At 45.5% G+C, this 18,496-nt stretch overlaps 1 protein-coding gene across 17 annotated transcripts in view; it reads left to right on the top strand.

Annotated features, from left to right (window-relative positions):
• Nucleotides 1-2,173: 2,173 nt before the first annotated feature.
• The window catches only part of LOC306794688 (uncharacterized protein), a 24,128-nt gene continuing 7,805 nt past the window's right edge, over nucleotides 2,174-18,496 (top strand). For 2 of the 17 annotated variants that reach the window (XM_079292844.1, XM_079292857.1), the window contains exons 1-13: nucleotides 6,807-6,898; nucleotides 8,848-8,983; nucleotides 10,996-11,049; nucleotides 11,675-11,767; nucleotides 12,990-13,013; nucleotides 14,252-14,286; nucleotides 14,988-15,128; nucleotides 15,379-15,445; nucleotides 15,569-15,607; nucleotides 15,830-16,080; nucleotides 17,308-17,400; nucleotides 18,014-18,106; nucleotides 18,330-18,422. In XM_079292844.1, the coding sequence (XP_079148970.1) occupies nucleotides 6,848-6,898; nucleotides 8,848-8,983; nucleotides 10,996-11,049; nucleotides 11,675-11,767; nucleotides 12,990-13,013; nucleotides 14,252-14,286; nucleotides 14,988-15,128; nucleotides 15,379-15,445; nucleotides 15,569-15,607; nucleotides 15,830-16,080; nucleotides 17,308-17,400; nucleotides 18,014-18,106; nucleotides 18,330-18,422 (1,170 nt within the window). In that variant the 5' untranslated portion in view covers nucleotides 6,807-6,847. Of the gene's footprint in view, nucleotides 2,228-6,806; nucleotides 6,899-8,415; nucleotides 8,772-8,847; nucleotides 8,984-10,995; nucleotides 11,050-11,674; nucleotides 11,768-12,989; nucleotides 13,014-14,251; nucleotides 14,287-14,987; nucleotides 15,129-15,378; nucleotides 15,446-15,568; nucleotides 15,608-15,829; nucleotides 16,081-17,307; nucleotides 17,401-18,013; nucleotides 18,107-18,329; nucleotides 18,423-18,496 lie in introns of those variants that run through there. The other 15 variants (XM_079292845.1, XM_079292854.1, XM_079292853.1 and 12 more) reach the window with 15 other exon arrangements.

Raw genomic sequence — 18,496 nt, 5'->3', positions numbered from 1 at the left:
AATATAAATAAATAAAGATGATTTCATGCAGAAGTCAGAGCGTTAATTATGAAGTATCGCCCTCTAGTGTTTGAGTCCTTACAGTGCAGGCAAGTACTGCACTTAAGTACTTTAAGTACTTGAGTACTTCCATTTTCTGTTACTTTTTACTTCTACTCTACATCTCAGAGGTACATATTGTACTTTTTACTGTACTACATCTCAGAGGTACATATTGTACTTTTTACTGTACACATCTCAGAGGTACATATTGTACTTTTTACTCTACTACATCTCAGAGGTACATATTGTACTTTTTACTGTACTACATCTCAGAGGTACATATTGTACTTTTTACTGTACACATCTCAGAGGTACATATTGAAATCACTTCTCAGCGTTTATCAAGAACTCTCCTTATAATTAGTTGGTTTGTAATTATTTTGCTCCCTTTGCACAGAGCTAGGCTAACTGGTCCCCCTTGTTTCCTGTCTTTATGCTAAGCTAAGCTAACTTATTCATATTCATCATATATACATGTGTAATATCGATCTTCTCGTCTAACTCCCGGCAAGAAAGCGAAGGAGCTTATTTGCACTAAATTATTCAACTACGCTGACGCTCCACCTTCTTTAATCTGCACGGAAAGAGTGAAACGTCCCGCGGTCCTTGAAGTGGCTCCTGCAGGTGACAGATTGCTGACCACATGAGGATCTAAACGGGCCTCAGCCTGAGAAGGATCCCACGGCAGCGACCTGGCTGATCTCCCACCAGGAAGAATCCAATCATCTTCAGCCGCACAGCTCGTGGCAGCTGTTGTACCGGGCAGATTTCCCAAAAGGAGAACGAGAGAGCGAGAGAGAGAGAGGGAGGAAAAATAAAGAAGGAACAAAGAGTCTTGTCCTGCCAACACATCATAGCCTCAACATTCCCAAACACATCTGACCTCAGTGAGTCCACTGCTGTTTTCCGGAACTAAAGGGTTTTTCTCGACTTGGTGTAAAAGCTGGCGCCCAAAATGTGTGTTAGTGGGAGGCCACAACAAGGGCCAGTGAGAGGGCAGCGACACAAGGGTGCACTGTTTAGTCCGCCGGGGCCTCCGCCGGGGCCTCCGCCGGGCCCAGATCCTCCAGCAGAGACCGGTCCACCGTGGACAGACCCAGATCCTCCAGCAGAGACCGGTCCACCGTGGACAGACCCAGATCCTCCAGCAGAGACCGGTCCACCGTGGACAGACCCAGATCCTCCAGCAGAGACCGGTCCACCGTGGACAGACCCAGATCCTCCAGCAGAGACCGGTCCACCGTGGACAGACCCAGATCCTCCAGCAGAGACCGGTCCACCGTAGACAGACCCAGATCCTCCAGCAGAGACCGGTTCACCGTAGACAGACCCGGATCCTCCAGCAGAGACCGGTCCACCGTGGACAGACCCAGATCCTCCAGCAGAGACCGGTTCACCGTAGACAGACCCAGATCCTCCAGCAGAGACCGGTTCACCGTAGACAGACCCAGATCCTCCAGCAGAGACCGGTCCACCGTAGACAGACCCAGATCCTCCAGCAGAGACCGGTCCACCGTGGACAGACCCGGATCCTCCAGCAGAGACCGGTCCACCGTGGACAGACCCAGATCCTCCAGCAGAGGTCTAATGTATATAATGTATATTATATTACTGGATTATAAGTATTGCCGCATTAATGTTCAGACCTTTGATTTTGCATCTTAATACATAATCATATATCATCATTTATCATTCGATTGTTGTATCAGTTATATTTTGTATTATCATGAAATAATTCAGTCAATTGGTCAAATAAATGTCGTACAATACTTGAGTGAATGTATTCAGTTACTTTTCCACTACTGGAACCGGTCCAGTCAGCATGATAAAAAGCAGTTTTACTTTTGGTGCTTATGTAAATTGTGAAAGTAGGACTTTCACTTGTAACAGAGTATTTAATACACATTATGTAATATGATAAATATGTACCTACAGAAGTGCAATTGAAAGATGAGTGACGCATTAATCCTAAAACGTGTTGTGCTGTAAGGCTCTCGTTAGCGGCTCTTTGACACCCTTCATGGAACCAGATGACTGCTTTGGAGCAGACAGGTTGCATTTCTGTGCAGCTCGTCTCCGCTCCGCAGCGCCCCCCTCCGGCCGCCCGCTGCACTGCGACGAGAAGAAGCCGTGTGAGCCGGTGAGCGACTGCTGCTGAAGACACAACACCGCCGTCTGCACTCAGGTAAGAAAAACAACCCAAAAACCACACATTTCTGTTATTTGTTCCAATCCGACATCAGTGCGATGTTTGAAACGTGAACATCGCAGCGGGTCAGCGCGCTGCGTCGTGTTTCTCCATCGGCATTCGTCTTGTCACTTAATATATATATTTTCTGCTTGAGGAGGGAGAGGTTGGGCCTCTGAGCGTTTACGCACGTATAGAAATATCATGCACGTGAATGAAATACATATTCGCTGCACACTTTCCTCCTGCAGCGGCTTGTGTAGCGCGTTTATTTTTTATTGAATTGTGCGCGATCTCCATCTCCATCGATGATCCTCCATCAAGAGAGCAGAGAAACGAGTTCTTGTTGCGGCCGTCGCCGTCACCTCCCTCCGCTAACACGGCCGTGTTTGTCCTCCCTCATTCCGTGCAAAAACAAAAATGTCTCCATCCTCCTCCTCCGGAGCAGGTCCGGCTCCCTCTCCAGACTCACATTGTTCCTCTGCGCGCTGTGACAAAACGACTCCTCCAGAATATTCTATAATCTGGTTATTAAAGGCTCCCAGAGAACAATAACGCGGTGTTATTGCTCTAATATATCGTTTGATGTTGGCCGCTTTCTTTTCTTTGTGTCGTCTGATGTGATTTGAGTGAATATTTCGCTTTTTTTCCTCCCTCGCGCCCGTTATTCTGGATCTTTCTCCTCTTTTTTGCGTCTGAGGGCCTAAATGGTTTCCAGCATCGCAGCACACATCCGCTCCTTTTATTCTGCAAACCCGCATCCAACCCGATGCGCAAACACCCCTCTGGTGTTTTGCCTTTCATTTACATGCATGTTCATATGTTCTGCAGTATTTAGAGAGTACATAGTGTCTGGGGGAGGGGGGGATCCGGGGGGATCGGGATAGCGACGCGGCGCCCTGTGCGCAAATGCCAAGCCCATTTTTCATTTGATCAGCAGAGGAGAGCGCGCGCAGCAGCGTCTCGAGCAGTGAGCCGGGCTGCTTATCTGACACACATGGGCTCCTCTGTAATCCGGCCCCGGGGTCAGCGGACAGGATCGTGATGCAGTCTGGTGCATGCATGGAACGGAACCCCGGATGAGAACAATGAGGCTAATGCGCCGCTCGCGTGTCAGAGCCTCGTAATACCTGTAGTCTCTCTCTGACACACCTCTTACCCATCCTCATGGGGAGAGACAGCTTCTGGTTACGATGATTTGTGAAACCAGGAGGAGGAGGGGGAGGGGGGGGGCTTATTGTGGTCTGCAGCTGAAAGCCATTCCTCCAACGAGTCATGTGTTAAAGCTGCATTCTCTCTAGTGTCCACCAGGGGGCGACTCCTCTGGTTGTATAGAAGTCTATAGAAAATGACTCTACTTCTCTCTTGATTTATTCCCTCAGTAAACATTGTAAACATGAGTTTATGTCTCAATCTCTAGTTGCAAGTCTTCGTCATACAGCATGATGTTCATTTCGTACATTCAGAGAGAAACACAAGTTAACACGGTCACTCCTTAAACCAAAACTGGAACATTTGTTTGAGGTTTCGATCTCATTCTGTTGCTTCCCAGTGGTGATCGCTATGTATTCAAATACAAATATTCAAATTTCAGTTTGAAGCTCCATGTGGTTGTATGAGGTTCTGAGGTTCTTCTCCATCGTCAGCGTTTTACCTCCAGCAGGTGAGGTTTGGAGAAACAGTCAAACGAAGCGATGGAGGCAGCTGTAGACCAGCAACTCCTGTGTTCTCCGAGGTTTTTGTCAATAGAGTCTTGTGTCTTTGAAGAGAGCGTAGATAACAGCTTCAGTTCTGTCCGGCAGCAAAGGACAGAGCTGAAGGTAGAGCGAGTTGTCCAGCATGCGTTCTGCTGCAGCACTGAGCTGCATAACAACGATGGAGACGAGTCTCTGACGTCCACAACAGAAGATGCAGCTTCACTGTCGTTCTCCGGGCCTTCGGTTGAAACAATCACTCCTCTGAATTCGGCGTCTGACTGTCGTTGAGTCATCGGCTTCAGCGTCAGGCGTTATGAAACGAGTCATTTAGCGAAGACGGGCTGCTGCCTCCCGTCGGCTCGAGTCCAGAGGTGACCTCATCGGCCTCGGGGGCTTAGGCTGGCAACACCAACAACTCTACAGACGAGCTTTCACACAAGCTCTTCAGACTCAGATGTCTGATCTCGAGCTGAAACGATGAGTTCATTCATCGGTTAGTCGAGAGGCGGGGAATTCATCTGCAACGGATCATTTTTAAGGTGATTTATGAGCGAAAACGAGCTCAATATTCTTCTCAAACATGAAGATTTGCTGCTTTTTTCTGTTTCATGTGAGTGCAAACTGTATATATTTAGGTTTTGAACAAAGAACACATTTGAAGACGTGACTTTGAGTTTTGGGAACTTGTGATTGTATCTTCTGACATTTTGAGAGTTGTTCTTCGTTGGAGGCCTAATCTTCTTCTTCTGGGGTCTTACTTTTGATCGTGACTTTGTCGTTTACGGCTCTGTAAAGACAAACGTGCACGTGTGCATTCATGCCGGTGAACGGCAAGAAAAAGACGAGATGAAACTCTACGATAGCGTTGGCTCGTTAAAGAGAAGAGTGAACGCCACGGCCAGCAAGAAACAGCGTTCCTGTGCTGTCAATTGGCTCCATGCTGACGGAGGATTGGTTCACGTGTGTGTGTGTGTGTGTGTGTTGTGTACATATTGAAACATGCAGCAGCTGGAGATGACTTCACTCTCTTCACCATGACAACACAAGTCGACTCCCTCACGTGTAATCCGGCGCTGAGAGACGGTCTTCGGTCATGTGACGCGTGTCTTGTTTGGAGAGCAGCAGGGTGCGGTTTGGTTTCTACATCCTGGAGGAGAGGAAACAAAGGTGGAGAATCTGTTTGACTACCGGGCATCACAGCTGCTGAACAGGAGACGCTCCACCTTCAGCGGTAGAGTCGGTCTACAGGCGGAGGGAGGCGTGATGAGGGGAAAGTAGGTCAGAGATGCAGAAGCAGAGGAGCATGAGAGCAGCATCCTCGTCTCTGAGCTACGAGCAGCAGGACGACACTCGACGCCTTCCTTCTTTCAGCCCCGAAAAACAGCAGATGAATCAACAACAATGTTAAATGTTCTCGGCTTCCAGCTTCTCTCTGTTCATTGGGATCATGAGGGATGATCAACATATAGATATTGTGATAATTGTAATATCATAATACGGCAGAAGCGTCGTCTTGTTTTGGTTTTAAACGATTCAAGTGATGTTTTATTATCTGCACCCACTACATCCGCATTACTGATGACTAATTATGAAACATCTCATTGAGTAGATATCTCTTAATGACAGAATAAGCATTTTAAAGACTAAACTTGTGATATTTAATAGATAAACCCTTTAACATCCCAAAATGTCCCCAAAAGACAAAATATCTTTCATGTTTCGTTGTATTCTCCGTCATTGGAGCTGAAGCGTTGTTCCGTTCACTGATTGATCGAGGGCGGCCGCTGTCGGTCGTAGATGACGTTTATTAAGAACTGTTTCTAAAACATAAAACTGAAAACAAGCAGCAAGTCCTCACATTTTAAAGATGATTATTTGCCGTCTTTCTCTTGGTTGAATGCTAAAAATGTATCGATTCTCAGAATTGTTGTCGATTAATTAACTGTAGATCGACTAATTGATGAATCTGCTTAATTGTTTTTCGAGCAACGAATGCTTTTCTCTGTCTCTCGTATGATAATTCACTGTTTGTTTGACAAAGAGAGGTCTCCTTGGATTCCTTGGGCTCCACTTTGGTGCGTCACAATGAACATGGAGGGTTAATAAGCACACGCTCGCGCGTGGCTTCGTGCTCCTGTTGCCGAGGCAACATCCCTGTTGCCCGACGCTTCCTTGCGGAGCCGTCTTGGTCCGGGTTTTGCTCGGCGCCAACTTTACACTTTCACACGACCCGAGAGGATGGAGCTGCGTCGGCTGACCTTATCGGCCTCTTCCCCCTCATGAAGCCGCGACAAAGAGCGCTGCCGCGTTCCCTCTCTGCAGCCGGTGAGATGTGTGCCAGTGGTTTTGTGTGAAAATGATGACGGTGCAAAGTGTTTGCAGAGTCTTTGAGAGGCCTGAAGCTCCAGAGACGTGAAGTGGAGGAATGCCTAACGAACACAGTCATCGGGTCAAGCGTCCAGCTCTCGTCAGCGTGGAGATTGTTCGCTCTCTGAGCTCCCGGCTCCTCGGAGAGGATTGTCTTGGTTGGCAGCGGTGCTCGTTGTTTGGAGTCTGTCATGTGTGATGCCACAATGGCAGTTCTGTCCGGGAGCACTGAGAGTATTCATGAGGACTTCTATGGGACACACAGATATCTCTCTCTGCCATCGACTGTAATATCTCCTGTTTGTTTTAAATTCAGCTTTTTAAAGGCGGAGTCTGGTGAGGTTTTCCTTAATCTCAACAAATCAGTCAGTCTGGTTCCAAACCTTTTGAATCGCTGCCGGATTTATTTCAGCCAATCAAAGACTGCGTTTCCACCGCTCGGACAAACAAACAACCAGCAGAGCCAATCGGAGCTCTGTGGGCGGGAGCGAGAATGGGGACTTTATGTTCCCGCGCCGGAGCCAGAAAAACTACAAAAGGCGTGACCAAGAAAATGGCGGCAAGCGTGGAAGAGATCGATGGCGACGCAGCGGTGCCGGTTGCCGTGAGTGAAGTTGCAGAACTCTTTAAATCGGTAGATTTCGTTACGTTAACGACTATTAACAGACGCTGCTGCTGTGACGGCGGCGGGACGGATGCGTCGCTGGCTTCTGATTGGTTGAGGCAAAGACAATCATTTAGAAAAGGTCACAAATATAAAGTTATATTTTCGTAAAAGCTCAGTGATTTTTATAAAACAGCTGGTGACTGTAGCTTTCATCAAACATCTCAAACTGGAGGAAATAGTGCGTTTGTTGGGGACTACTTTCTGTGGCGGATTAATCCACACTTGGGGAAAGAGGAGTTTAAATGTTTTCTATCCCGATGCGGTATAGAATATATACTTTCTATACTTTCTCCTGTTGGTTGTTTGCTCTGAATGCGTGACGCTGTTTAAACATGCAAGCTCAGCAGATACTGTGTGAACGTACACAGAGGGCCACGTAGCGCAGCCGAGCAGCAGCCGAGCAGCAGCCGTTCAGGCTTTGCTGGTCGTGAAGAGGCAGAGTGGTGGGAGGAATCACCAGTTTAATCTGAAGAATGTTTTGTATTTTACAAACGTATCGTATTTCATTTTATGTAAAATCTCAATCTGTAAAGTAACTGTTAGTGAAAGCCATCAAATAAATGTCGTAGTCGTGTAAAACGCACAATATTTCCCTCTAATGCAGAAGTACTAAGTTACATAAAATGAGTAAAGTACCTGAAAACCTTATCAAAGTACTCCTTGTGTAAATCTACACCGCTGACAAACAACAATAACCTGTTGAACCACAGATGATGGATTTCATTGCTCCGTGATATTGACTGATATGATATTGACTGATCTCTCGCCGGTTGAAGAAGCGTTTGGTGACTTTTGTTACTTCCTGTAGTACAGTATACTATACTCAGTACTAGTGGTGGAAAGTAACTCAGTACATTTACTGTGTAGTATTTGAGGCACTTGTATTTAGCTTTTCACCTCTTCATGCTTCTACTTTATATATTATACATTTACTACATTTGAAAGCTTTAGTTATTTTACAAAATATGATTTTTGCGCACAAAACACATAAAGAGGTTATTAAATATGATACATATCTGTAATAAATGTAAGTATTAAACAGTTTGATCAAGTACAGCTGGAACTATTCGTCGATTAATCAGTAAAGCAAGTAAATTGTCGTCTGTTTTGATGATTATTACGGAACATTTCACGGTTCAAGCTTCACAGAAATGAAGTTTCGCTGCTTTTTCTTTTAACACTTTTATTGAATGAGAACGTTTCGGTGCGACGGCATTTTTCACGATTTATTTTACAAACCAAACAATCAATTAATGTAGAAAATGATCAGCGTATTATTCCATAACAATCATATCATTATAGTTAACAGTTCAAAATGAGCTGCAGCTCAACCAACAGCATGAATTCTGCTTTTACCGTATTGCATGATGATAACCTAATACAACTGTGTATAATACAGTAGAACATACAGTAGATATAGTAGAACAGTCACAGTTTGAACACTACGCCCACAGACTGTTACTTGCACCAGAGTATTTCTACAGCGTGTCTTTAAGTAAAGTATCTGAATACCTCCTCCTCCACTCTCGATAGTATCGATAGGATGAGCATCTTGATGGTGATGATGATGATGATGATGGTGATGATGGAACATGAACACGCTTGTTCAGAGCTGCTTGTTTAGGAAGCTGGTGACAGTGAGGACGACGTGCACACGGGACTATTTTTATCAGTCAGGCTGTAACACGAAGCGCCGGCCCGACATCAGGAAGTATAAATAACTGGTCTTCACCGACGAGCTTCTGCCCGCCGGAAAGACAAAGTGTCCATGAAGTGCGCGTCACGCTTGTATTTTAATCTGTGAAACCAGGTGGGTCAGCAGACGCGTCACGACTTGTTTCTGCGCGAGACGACCCGGACTGAACTCTGTCCCGCTTCTCCTGCAGCCCGACCTGCGACCGGCAATGGACTGCATGAACAACGCCCCCAACAGCTACAGCTCCGGAGACACCGTGGCCTCCTCCGTAGCCAACGTCACCGGCAACGAGCAGCGCCGCCAGGAGAACGGGCTCATCATGAAAGGTCAGTCCAGTCGCTTTTATTTGAGCGGCACAAAGTCACGAGGCCTTGCTCTCCGTATAAAACCTCAGAGCTTCCACGCGTGTGATTGGCTCTTGCTGGATGACTTCACTTTCAGCGCGTTCATGCAGCTTCGCGTGAACGCGATCCTGATGACATCATGCGTACCGTCAGTACATCGATATTCATCATAATAAGGAAAATGTGTACAAAAGTAAGTGTAGGAAGACAGCAGTTACAAACCAGTGATTTGGGGCCTCAGCAACTGATTTATAAAAATAAATAAAATCGAATTATTATTATTATGTTGTTATTTCATCGTTATGAAAATTATGAAAGTAAGGAATTATTGTCCTTTTATTCTATTTTTGTATTTGCCGTATAGTCTTCTCAATGGGTTTTATATGTTTTCATTTTGATCATGTGACCCAGCTGACTTGTGGGTAAAGTTTGAGGCCCTTAGGTTAAAAGTCACTGCGCCTTTAAATTAGCGCTTTAATCCCAGAATTTATTCCTCAACGATGTCAAAGAGAAGGATTCATGAGGAGTTAAATCTCTCACGTGCAGTTTGACGAGCAGTCACGTGGAGATGGTAGAGCGCTTTGTTTTAACCGGCTTTACATCCTGGACACCAGACGCGCTGGACTGGCCCGAGCGGCCGGCTGCACTGTGCTCTGTGCTCGGGGTCAGAAGGGTCAGAAGGAGCTCCTGTCGCTGCGTTCAGCCCACAAACAACCGGCTCCTCACGATGCGCAGGAAGACAAAGACGCGTCTGATGACGAGTCCTGGATGAATAAATGTCTTGTTTGTCAGTTTCACAGTTGGATGAATGAAACCGTGCTGACGGATTGTTCAGTCGCTGATAATCACTTGAATCAGTTTCTCCTTCTCATCCCTTCTTGTCAACCGCCCGCCCGTTAGTGCGTAGCCTCGCTTTCCCCAGTTTACAGCCCTCGCTGGTGCAGTCGTTCTCCCCGTTTTCACTTCCCATCATCTCGCGCACAAACAGGAAGCAGCAGCGCACACAGTCGGGTCCCGTCAGCGCTGAAGCCCGACGTGAGTACCTCGTCCTCCGTGGAAGACGTAGTTAGGAAGTTAGTGTCTGGAGTGTAAAGCTAGTTGTGTGGTTGTGCTTAGAGCAGTAAATTGGGTTTAGAAATGTAATTTCCTGTTATGAATTAATTAGGAATCAACTTAAAATGTGATCCTGTCGCTCTTAATTTTAAGCTGCAGAGAACGATCTCTCTGCAGCTTTAAAGTGAGTTTCAGCTGATTGTTGATCACCTTCAGCGCTCTCACAGCAGCTTCTTCATCAGAAAAGCTGTGAACAGTAACCGTCCACTAAACAGCAGGCAGCTCAGTCAGAGACGAGCTGCCGTCAGCAGATATTTGGTGGTGGAGACCAAAAGCAGAGCAAAAAGAGAGCGAGCAGTGGACTGACATGGATAATGTGACAGAGTGTTAATGAATCATGTTGTCTGTAACTACTGGCTGAGTAAATACGACAATATGCTGACAAATTCAACACGTCAACTTAAAAGGTGATAATATAACAATGTTATCTTCACAAGTGGCCAAGAAAATCAGTCCCTGCAGGTTTAAGTGTGTTAGAATATATCGAGTTCTTTGATAAAACATAAAAGATGTAAATCTGCACAAATCCAGGTACAAGTACACGACAACGCAGGACTGAAGTCCAACAGATAAATACATGTGTGACGACTATCTTCAACAAATTTGTTATCACAACGGTCTTAAAACGGTCTTCTTCTTCTTCTTCATCTTCTTCTTCTTCTTCTTCTTCTTCTTCGCTGCACAAACGGTTGATAAATAACTGAATGTTTTAACCGCTGTAATTATTTGTCACAGCTCACATGAACATTGGTTGATTTTTTTTTCACAGCAGCGTCACGATAAACCTCCAGCTTGACCTCCAGCTTGACCTCCAGCTTGACCTCCAGCTTGACCTCCAGCTTGACCTCCAGCTTGACCTCCCGTTTCCCTTTATTTCACAGAGACTGAAGCAGCGCTCAGTGAATCCGCACCGTGTGACGCCGAGGCGCCTCCTGGTACGCCGCTCCTGCACTCCGCACGGCCTGAAGCTTTATGAACGCAACTTAACCCTCATTGAGCATGTTCAGTTCTCATCCTCCTCTTCCAGTGAACTCCTTCTTGCGTCACAGATAAAACTGAAGAAATGTTTCTTTGTTTCTTCATTTTCTTCTTTTCTTTCAGCATGTCTTGGTTTAAACGTTTCCGCCTGTTTGCTGATGTGTGCTTCAAACATGTGTTTCTGACATTTACAGCCTGCTGGCACATCTCTCTGTGTTGCCACTGCAAACAAAGTGTAATGAGCGAGACGAGCACCCAAAGACAAAGCCTGTGAGATTAGCCACAGTAGCTCCTCTCCAGCCTGGGTCGAGCGTGCTTTGATCATAAACAAGGAGAGTGACGGCGAGTCCAAAGCGTAGCGGAAAGTAAGGTCATCAGGTTCAAAACACTCCTCGATCTGATGAACAGCTCCTGCAAACGTGAGGAAGACCTCCGGAGGTCAGGAGGTCAGGAGGTGTCGCTTCAGAGCCGCTTTATCCGTTAATCCGTTAATTTAGCCGTAATCCTGCGAGATTCGGCTGAGATCGAGGGGTTCAACTGTTGGCTACGTTTCTGACTGACTGACATCTATTCATCCTGCAGCAGAGACGTCAGCGGAGGAAGCCGGCGTTGACGCTGAAGTGGCCGAGCTCTCAGAACCAGAGAGCCGCTCGCGTGGAGACGAGGGGCAGCTCGGTACGCCGCCGCTCTTTCAGCTCCGCCTCTTTTCAGCTCCGCCTCTTTTCAGCTGCTTGTGCATTTTGGTTTCTTTTCCTCGTTTGACTTTGTTGGGATTTGCTTTCTTCCTTGAGGAGATTGACATCCCTCACATGTCCGTGTGATTAGCTGTTTAACTTAGCTTAGCATAACGACTGGAAACAAGGGGGAACAGCTAGCCTAGCTCTGTGCAAAGCACCTCTGAAGCTCACGAATTCACCGTGTTGGACAGCAGACGAGTCGGACTTCAACCAGAGACCATTTGATCAATGAATCAATCGGTCTATAAGACATCATAGAACAGTGAAAGATCACAATATCTGAGATCGCAGGGCGATCACATCTCTTGTTTTGGTCCTAAAAGTGAAGTAAAGCAACAAGTGATGTCATTTATTTTGATGAAAATTGAGTTGATGACGTTTTTAAAGGTGATCAACATGCTCTATTCTATTATTAAATAATATACAACATGTTCTTCAGAGAGCTTTAGCCAGGCTAGCTGTTTGCTTCTGCTTCCAGTCTTCGTGCTAAGCTAAGCTAACCGGCTGTAGCTTCACACTGAACGCAGTGGTGTTGATCTTCTCATCTAACTGGCTGCAGGAAACGATTCCTTTAAGTTGTTTAACCAAAGCTGCTCTCCTGTTTCTCCTGTTTTGCATAAATTTCGCTTCTTTTCTTTTTCTTCCAGCTTCCGAACTGGAACAGAGTGTTTTCTTTCTGTTGCTTCTTCCCTCGCGCTCGCTCTCACGGTTGATACTTTGCTCCTTTCAGAACTGCAACTTGGTCTCAAAGGGACTCAAACGTGTCCTCGTTTTATAAAAGTAGAAGATGGTTCCATGCCGGCTATTTCAGAATGGGGGGAATGAGCCAAAGCGCAGGCTGATGTCAGAGTCCTGTGATCTGTTGAACAGATGCAGAGCTCCCGGAGTAATGTTAAAACCAGGAGAAGCCCAGTCAGACTGCTGGAAAGCTGAATGTTTGCGTGTTGACCTCTGTGTGCTGACCTCTGTGTGTTGACCTCTGTGTGTTGACCTCTGTGTGTGAGCGAGTTACTGGAGCAGTTATGTGCTTTCTGTACGGACTGAAGACGTGCTGTACGGAGGCTTCGTGTTGATTTATTTAGCGGTGAGCGAGTGTATTAACCAGGAATGACAGGAACTCATTTTAATGTCTTTTCTCCGTTTGTCTCGTCACGTTGAAGCAGCAGCAGGAGCAGCTTCCACAGGTAGGCTGTTTCATGCTTTATTGACCATCTATTTATGGATATGAGTACAGTTATAACTCCAGGTGGACAAAAAGATGTTCTCCGCAATCAGTTTTCATCATATCAATGATTACAGACATTCACAGGGTTTGATTACGAGGAATTGATAATTTAAACCACGTAAAAAGGTCATTTGACATTGATTAATACATTTGCATTAAATGAATATGAATATATTATAATATATGTGCTGTAGATATGTGAAAAGATCATTCAATTTGCCGTTCAATTCAAGTGATTTACTTTTAAAGCTGCATTATCTTGTTTTCTATATATTAGTATTATTATTAATATTATACATATATATTTATATATATATACATTTTTATTACATTTTAAAGCTTAATTATTGATTCATAATTCAAAGTGAGGACCTATAACCATTAATTCAGCTTTTAATGCATCATTTAACAGTTTCTTTTGGGGGACTGCATTGTGTTACAGTTCACAGAGTTCACACTTTATTTCATATTTTATTCACTATTTTTAGGATGAAAAAGCCAAATTTGAGTGGTTTCTTGTTGGCTGTGTTCACTGGTAGCGTCATCTGTTGTCCGTCACCCCGGTGTGATGCATTCCTCTCATTTTACTTTCATGTGAGCCGCCATCACGTTTTGCATCTTCAGCTTTCAAAGCTCTGTGTTTTCTGGTTCGTGCAACAATAAACTCTTTGACGTCATCAGTTGTACAGTTCTGTTCACTCCTTCAGTTTATGTTTTTGTTTCAATGGGGAGATGGAAAACAAGTGCTTTGAATGTCATTAATCTGCTTTCCAAACAAATGAGCAAAGCCCGGTGCTTCTGCAGTCCGCAGTCAGTTTGTGTTTGCGGGCGACGGGTCAAATCCCGCAGTAGACGGAGCCGCCGGGCCGGTCGCTGGCCGGTACCGGCGAGCTCCAGAGAACTGCCCCCCAAAGCCCTGCAGCCAGAAAGTCTTTGGTTCCAGTCGCTGTTCCCCCCCCCCCCATGTCTCCATCTCTGCTCACCTTGCTGGTTAATGCGGCCCACGAAAAAAAATCCACTTTTTCTTTTTGGGTTTCCACCATGCATGCTGCATATCACCAACATGTATGTTTTTGCCATGTGCATGTGTTTCGGCACACACTGGGGAGCAAACGTCTTTCACTGGTGGAAAATAAAGAGGAAATGAAAGTATATTAAAGTTCACATCTAAACTCTGCTTCTCTCTTCTGCGTGTAGCTCCAGCGAAGGTGGACAGCAGCTCTGCAGATAAGGTAACGTTACGTGACAGGAACGTTACCGACGGTGTCACTCATTCCGTTCCTTAACGGGATCGTTCCGCTTTATTACAACTTGGAACATGCTTTATGATATCGGTTGTTGCAGTATTGATCTAGAAACATGGCGACAGTGGAGATGATCAGCTGTTGTGAATGGATCTGCTGGTCAGACTTTGAGAGCATCAGTTTGTTAACATCATAGCCGGTTTAGAGGAAATGCCCGTTGTTATCGTGACATCGCCCGTCGGCTTGTGGACTACGGGTTTGAAGCCTCAAATTGGTCATTTTGGACAACGATCTTGTTTAGTGCGACCGGTGAACAGGAAGTGACCATATATGGACCGAGGAGGAGTGACGTAGAGTCTCTGGTAGAGACCTGTCAATCACCGTGTAGCCCCGCCCTAAAGCATCCCCTGCTTTATGGTCTGTGTGACTCTAAATGGACCATAATGTACTAAATGAACATCATGCTGTATTGAAGAAGACTTGAACGACTTTCACAACTGATAGAATTGATCACCGAGATTATGGAAATAAGACCCAAGTTGTAACTAACCGGAATAATCCTTCTTATGAAACACAATCATTCTTTTCCATCATTTCTCATTTGTTGAGTCGTTCCTCTGTTTCATGTTCATTGTCATTTAGAACTTTTGTTTTTTACGTATTCATTTTTTTCCCTCCTCATGAAAAAGACCCAAACTGCCACCAAACCAACCACTTCCCCTAAAAGACCATCCATAGTCACCAGGGGCAACAAAACACACCCTTCCTCCCGAAACGGCCCCAGCTCCATCCCCGTTAAAGCCAGCGGCCCGGGGCCCAAGCAGCCCGGAGTAAGTACGGCTCTGAAGCTGAGCTGAGTTCAGCTTGTGAAACACACGATGGATGGATGCTCAATTTCCTCCTCATCTTTTGAGAGGTTAAAGAAATATAAATGCACCAAAACCGACATTTATTGTTGTAAATTACCATAAACACCAACCAAAGTCCGTTCATCACTTTGTTTGTGAACAAGATTTAGTTTCTGAGGTGAAAGCAGCATCTCTGCTGAACGCTCAATAACTTTTCATTCTTGTTTTTTAGAGCCTCGGTGGCGCAAAACCTCAAACCCCCGGAATCAAAGCTTCTGTCAGAACTGCAGCTCAGCAAGGTACGACAACTTTACACTCAAATGTTTTCATTTTACATAAATCATTTTCATTTCTTTTTTATTCAAGCGATTCGTAAGATTTAAGGATTACTTATGATGTGTCATATTGTTTTTGTGATGCAGCTAGTGCCAAGAAACCTCCCACTCCAAAAAATGGCAAAGGTAAAAAAAAAGAAAAGAAAAGGAAAGGAAAGGCTAATCATTAGCGATCACTTTTAGCTTAGCATGTAGCCACAATACCACAGTGTGATCCAGTCCTGGATCAAACTTGGTCGGCTTCTAGCCAGCAGAGATGCTTGTCTTTATATATTTCTATTTATTATGTTACTTTCATCCACGACTTGTTTAAAACTCTCTGACTCGTCGCTTCTCCGATTGCTTAAGACGGGAGTGGACAGAGCAGCCCCGGCACTCCCAAATCTCCCGCGAGCCAAGCGCTCTCTGCCAAGGCGGCGGCCGAGGCCAACAAAGTGAAGAGGGTGGCGGTGGTGCGCTCCACACCCAAATCCCCGGGCTCGCTGAAGAGCCGCCCGCCGGCCCCTCTGGCTGCGGCGGCGCCCATGCCGGATCTGAAGCACGTCCGGTCCAAGATCGGCTCCACAGAGAACATGAAGCACCAGCCGGGAGGCGGGAAGGTAACCTGCATCCTTCATCCAGCCAGAGAGTGCGCCTCACACCGCATGCAGTCCATCCCTCCGCTTCAGTCTGCAGATCAGAGGTTCAGATCCAGTTCTGGAGGCAGAAATGATCTTTTTGGAAAGTTTAAACCTCACTAAGCAGATCTAGAGATCTACTGACTTCCAAGACACATGGCCTTTGTTGTCTTGGAAACGTTTCGGCTGCATTTCCTTTCTTGCAAACCGCATTTTTAAATTGTGTTTGTTTTGTTCTGTTTGTTAGCTTCTTGTGCACGTTCTTTGAAAGCACAACGATTCTTACCGGGACAGAAAGTACCAGGAACTTCTTGGTGGAAACTCGTCATTGGATTTTCAAAGAACAAAGGCTTAAACGTTGGACTGGGTTTGAATCAGCCGATCAGAAAGTTTCTGCTTTCAGAGCCTCTGAGAAATGTTTGTGGAACTAAAACTCCAATTTGCCGTGTGTGTGTGTGTGTGTGTGTGTGTGTGTGTGTGTGTGTGTGTGTGTGTGTGTGTGTGTGTGTGTGTGTGTGTGTGCGCATTTTAGCATTAAAAGCACTGCAGTCTTTGTTCTAAATTCGTCTTGGCTACAGTCACTTGTCTGGTGTTTTACTGCTGAAATTTAGGGGAAATTTGCGTTGCGATATTTATCGACCAAATGTAAATAATTTAAAGTGTGACAATATTCATCTCCCTGACGTTTAAATGGCGGATCAAAGAAACAGAAGAGAGGAGGAGGACACACATTGCAATGATTCCTGTATTTGATCCTCGAAGGAAATGAGAGGAAGAGTTTCAGGACCAGTTTGGAACACAGCCCAGTGTCGTCTGCGTAGAGATTTAATAGAAGACGAACGGACGTTTCCGTTCAAATCAACGTGGCTGGATGGTCAGAGCGGCCATTGAACCATTGTAGAGGGCTAACGTCTGTATAAACTACGACTTACAGAGTGACGTCTTTGGTCGGCTCATTTTCTGTGACCAGTGTAGCATTAAAGTGCGGTAGAATTAGTACGTTAACGAGCTAGCCTGCTAATTCCGCCATGCTTCAGCTAGCTAACTAGCCAGTTAACTACAGAAAACAGTTCAATGTCCGCTCTCCTCCTGCTCTGTTTCTATGGCTATGTCTGCATGTTACACTAAGTAAAGTGAAGCTTCTCTCAGGCTTCACAGCTCATGTGTCTCCACTCAACAATCTAAACGCTGCCGTTTTCATTCTTCCAGGTACAAATCCTCCATCAGAAGGTGGACTACAGTAGTGTCCAGTCGAAGTGCGGCTCCAAAGACCATGTGACTCATGTACCCGGTGGCGGCAATGTGAGTAACTGAGGGATGAACTCAACGCCAGACTCTTGAGTATCTCTGCAGTTATGAGCATCAAAACCAACTTTTGGTAAAAAAAAGGATGTAAAGAAGAAGGTGCTCTCTTGTTTTTGCTCTCCGACGGACTTCTGAATGGAATATGTACAAATATGTCACAAACTGCTCAATAAGACACTTTAATATTTAGCTTTTTCTCTTCAGTTCACAAAAAGCTCACGGTGCAATTAACCAAAAGCTCACTGCTTTAATGCGTCAAAGTTGGCATCTGTAACATTTGCTGAGTTGTATGATATGATCTATATGGTCATTAGTCTGTGCTGAAGTAGAGAAATGCTGTTTTTGTTTTTTTACAGATCTTTTAAAGATAGCTTGTTGGGTCTCACCTGTCCTGGATCAGTAACGGAGCCAGAAGTGTCACATTCTGCAGTATTTGTATTTGAATGCTCTTAAGTCATAAGAATGCGTCCAGCAGTAGCTATTGTGGAATCAAACGAGCTTTAATGAAATCAGTCAAAACATGTATATTTCCTCCATTTTGGGCTGGTCCCCCTCTATTCTCATTTAAAATCTTCTGAAGACTTGTGCTGACGTTCTCGCACTTCTGCAGGTCCAAATCCTGGATAAGAAGATGGACGTGGCCAGCGTCCAAGCTCGCTGTGGCTCTAAAGACAACTTAAAGCACATGCCCGGGGGAGGCAAGGTGGGGAACCCTTTTGTTTGACTTTCTTCTGAGCTCACATATAGTCGTCACTGTAGTAGTGTGGCCGTTTGATGGTCTGACTCTCATAAAAGTCCTTCCCCGTCCTCTGTGATCAGCCATGTTGTCTGGTTGGATCTAACTTCCCCTCCAGCACCGGTCCTCACTCGCAGCTCTGCTGCTGTTGCTTCCTCCGGGATAACCGTCTTTCATATCAACTTTCCAGGTTCAAATTGTTGAAAAGAAGCTGGACTTAAGCAGCGTGCAGTCCCGGTGTGGCTCCAAAGATAATATGAAACATGTACCCGGTGGTGGCAATGTGAGTAGATGAGGGATTTGGCCCCGTGGCGAGCTGCAGGTGTGCAGCTGTCGCCAAAAACCTTCTTGTTGCTT

This window comes from Melanostigma gelatinosum, assembly GCF_949748355.1.
Source record: "Melanostigma gelatinosum genome assembly, chromosome: 21".
Lineage (NCBI taxonomy): Eukaryota > Metazoa > Chordata > Actinopteri > Perciformes > Zoarcidae > Melanostigma > Melanostigma gelatinosum.
The sequence above is the reverse complement of the archived record's forward strand: the minus strand, read 5'-3'. Positions and strand labels throughout refer to the sequence as shown.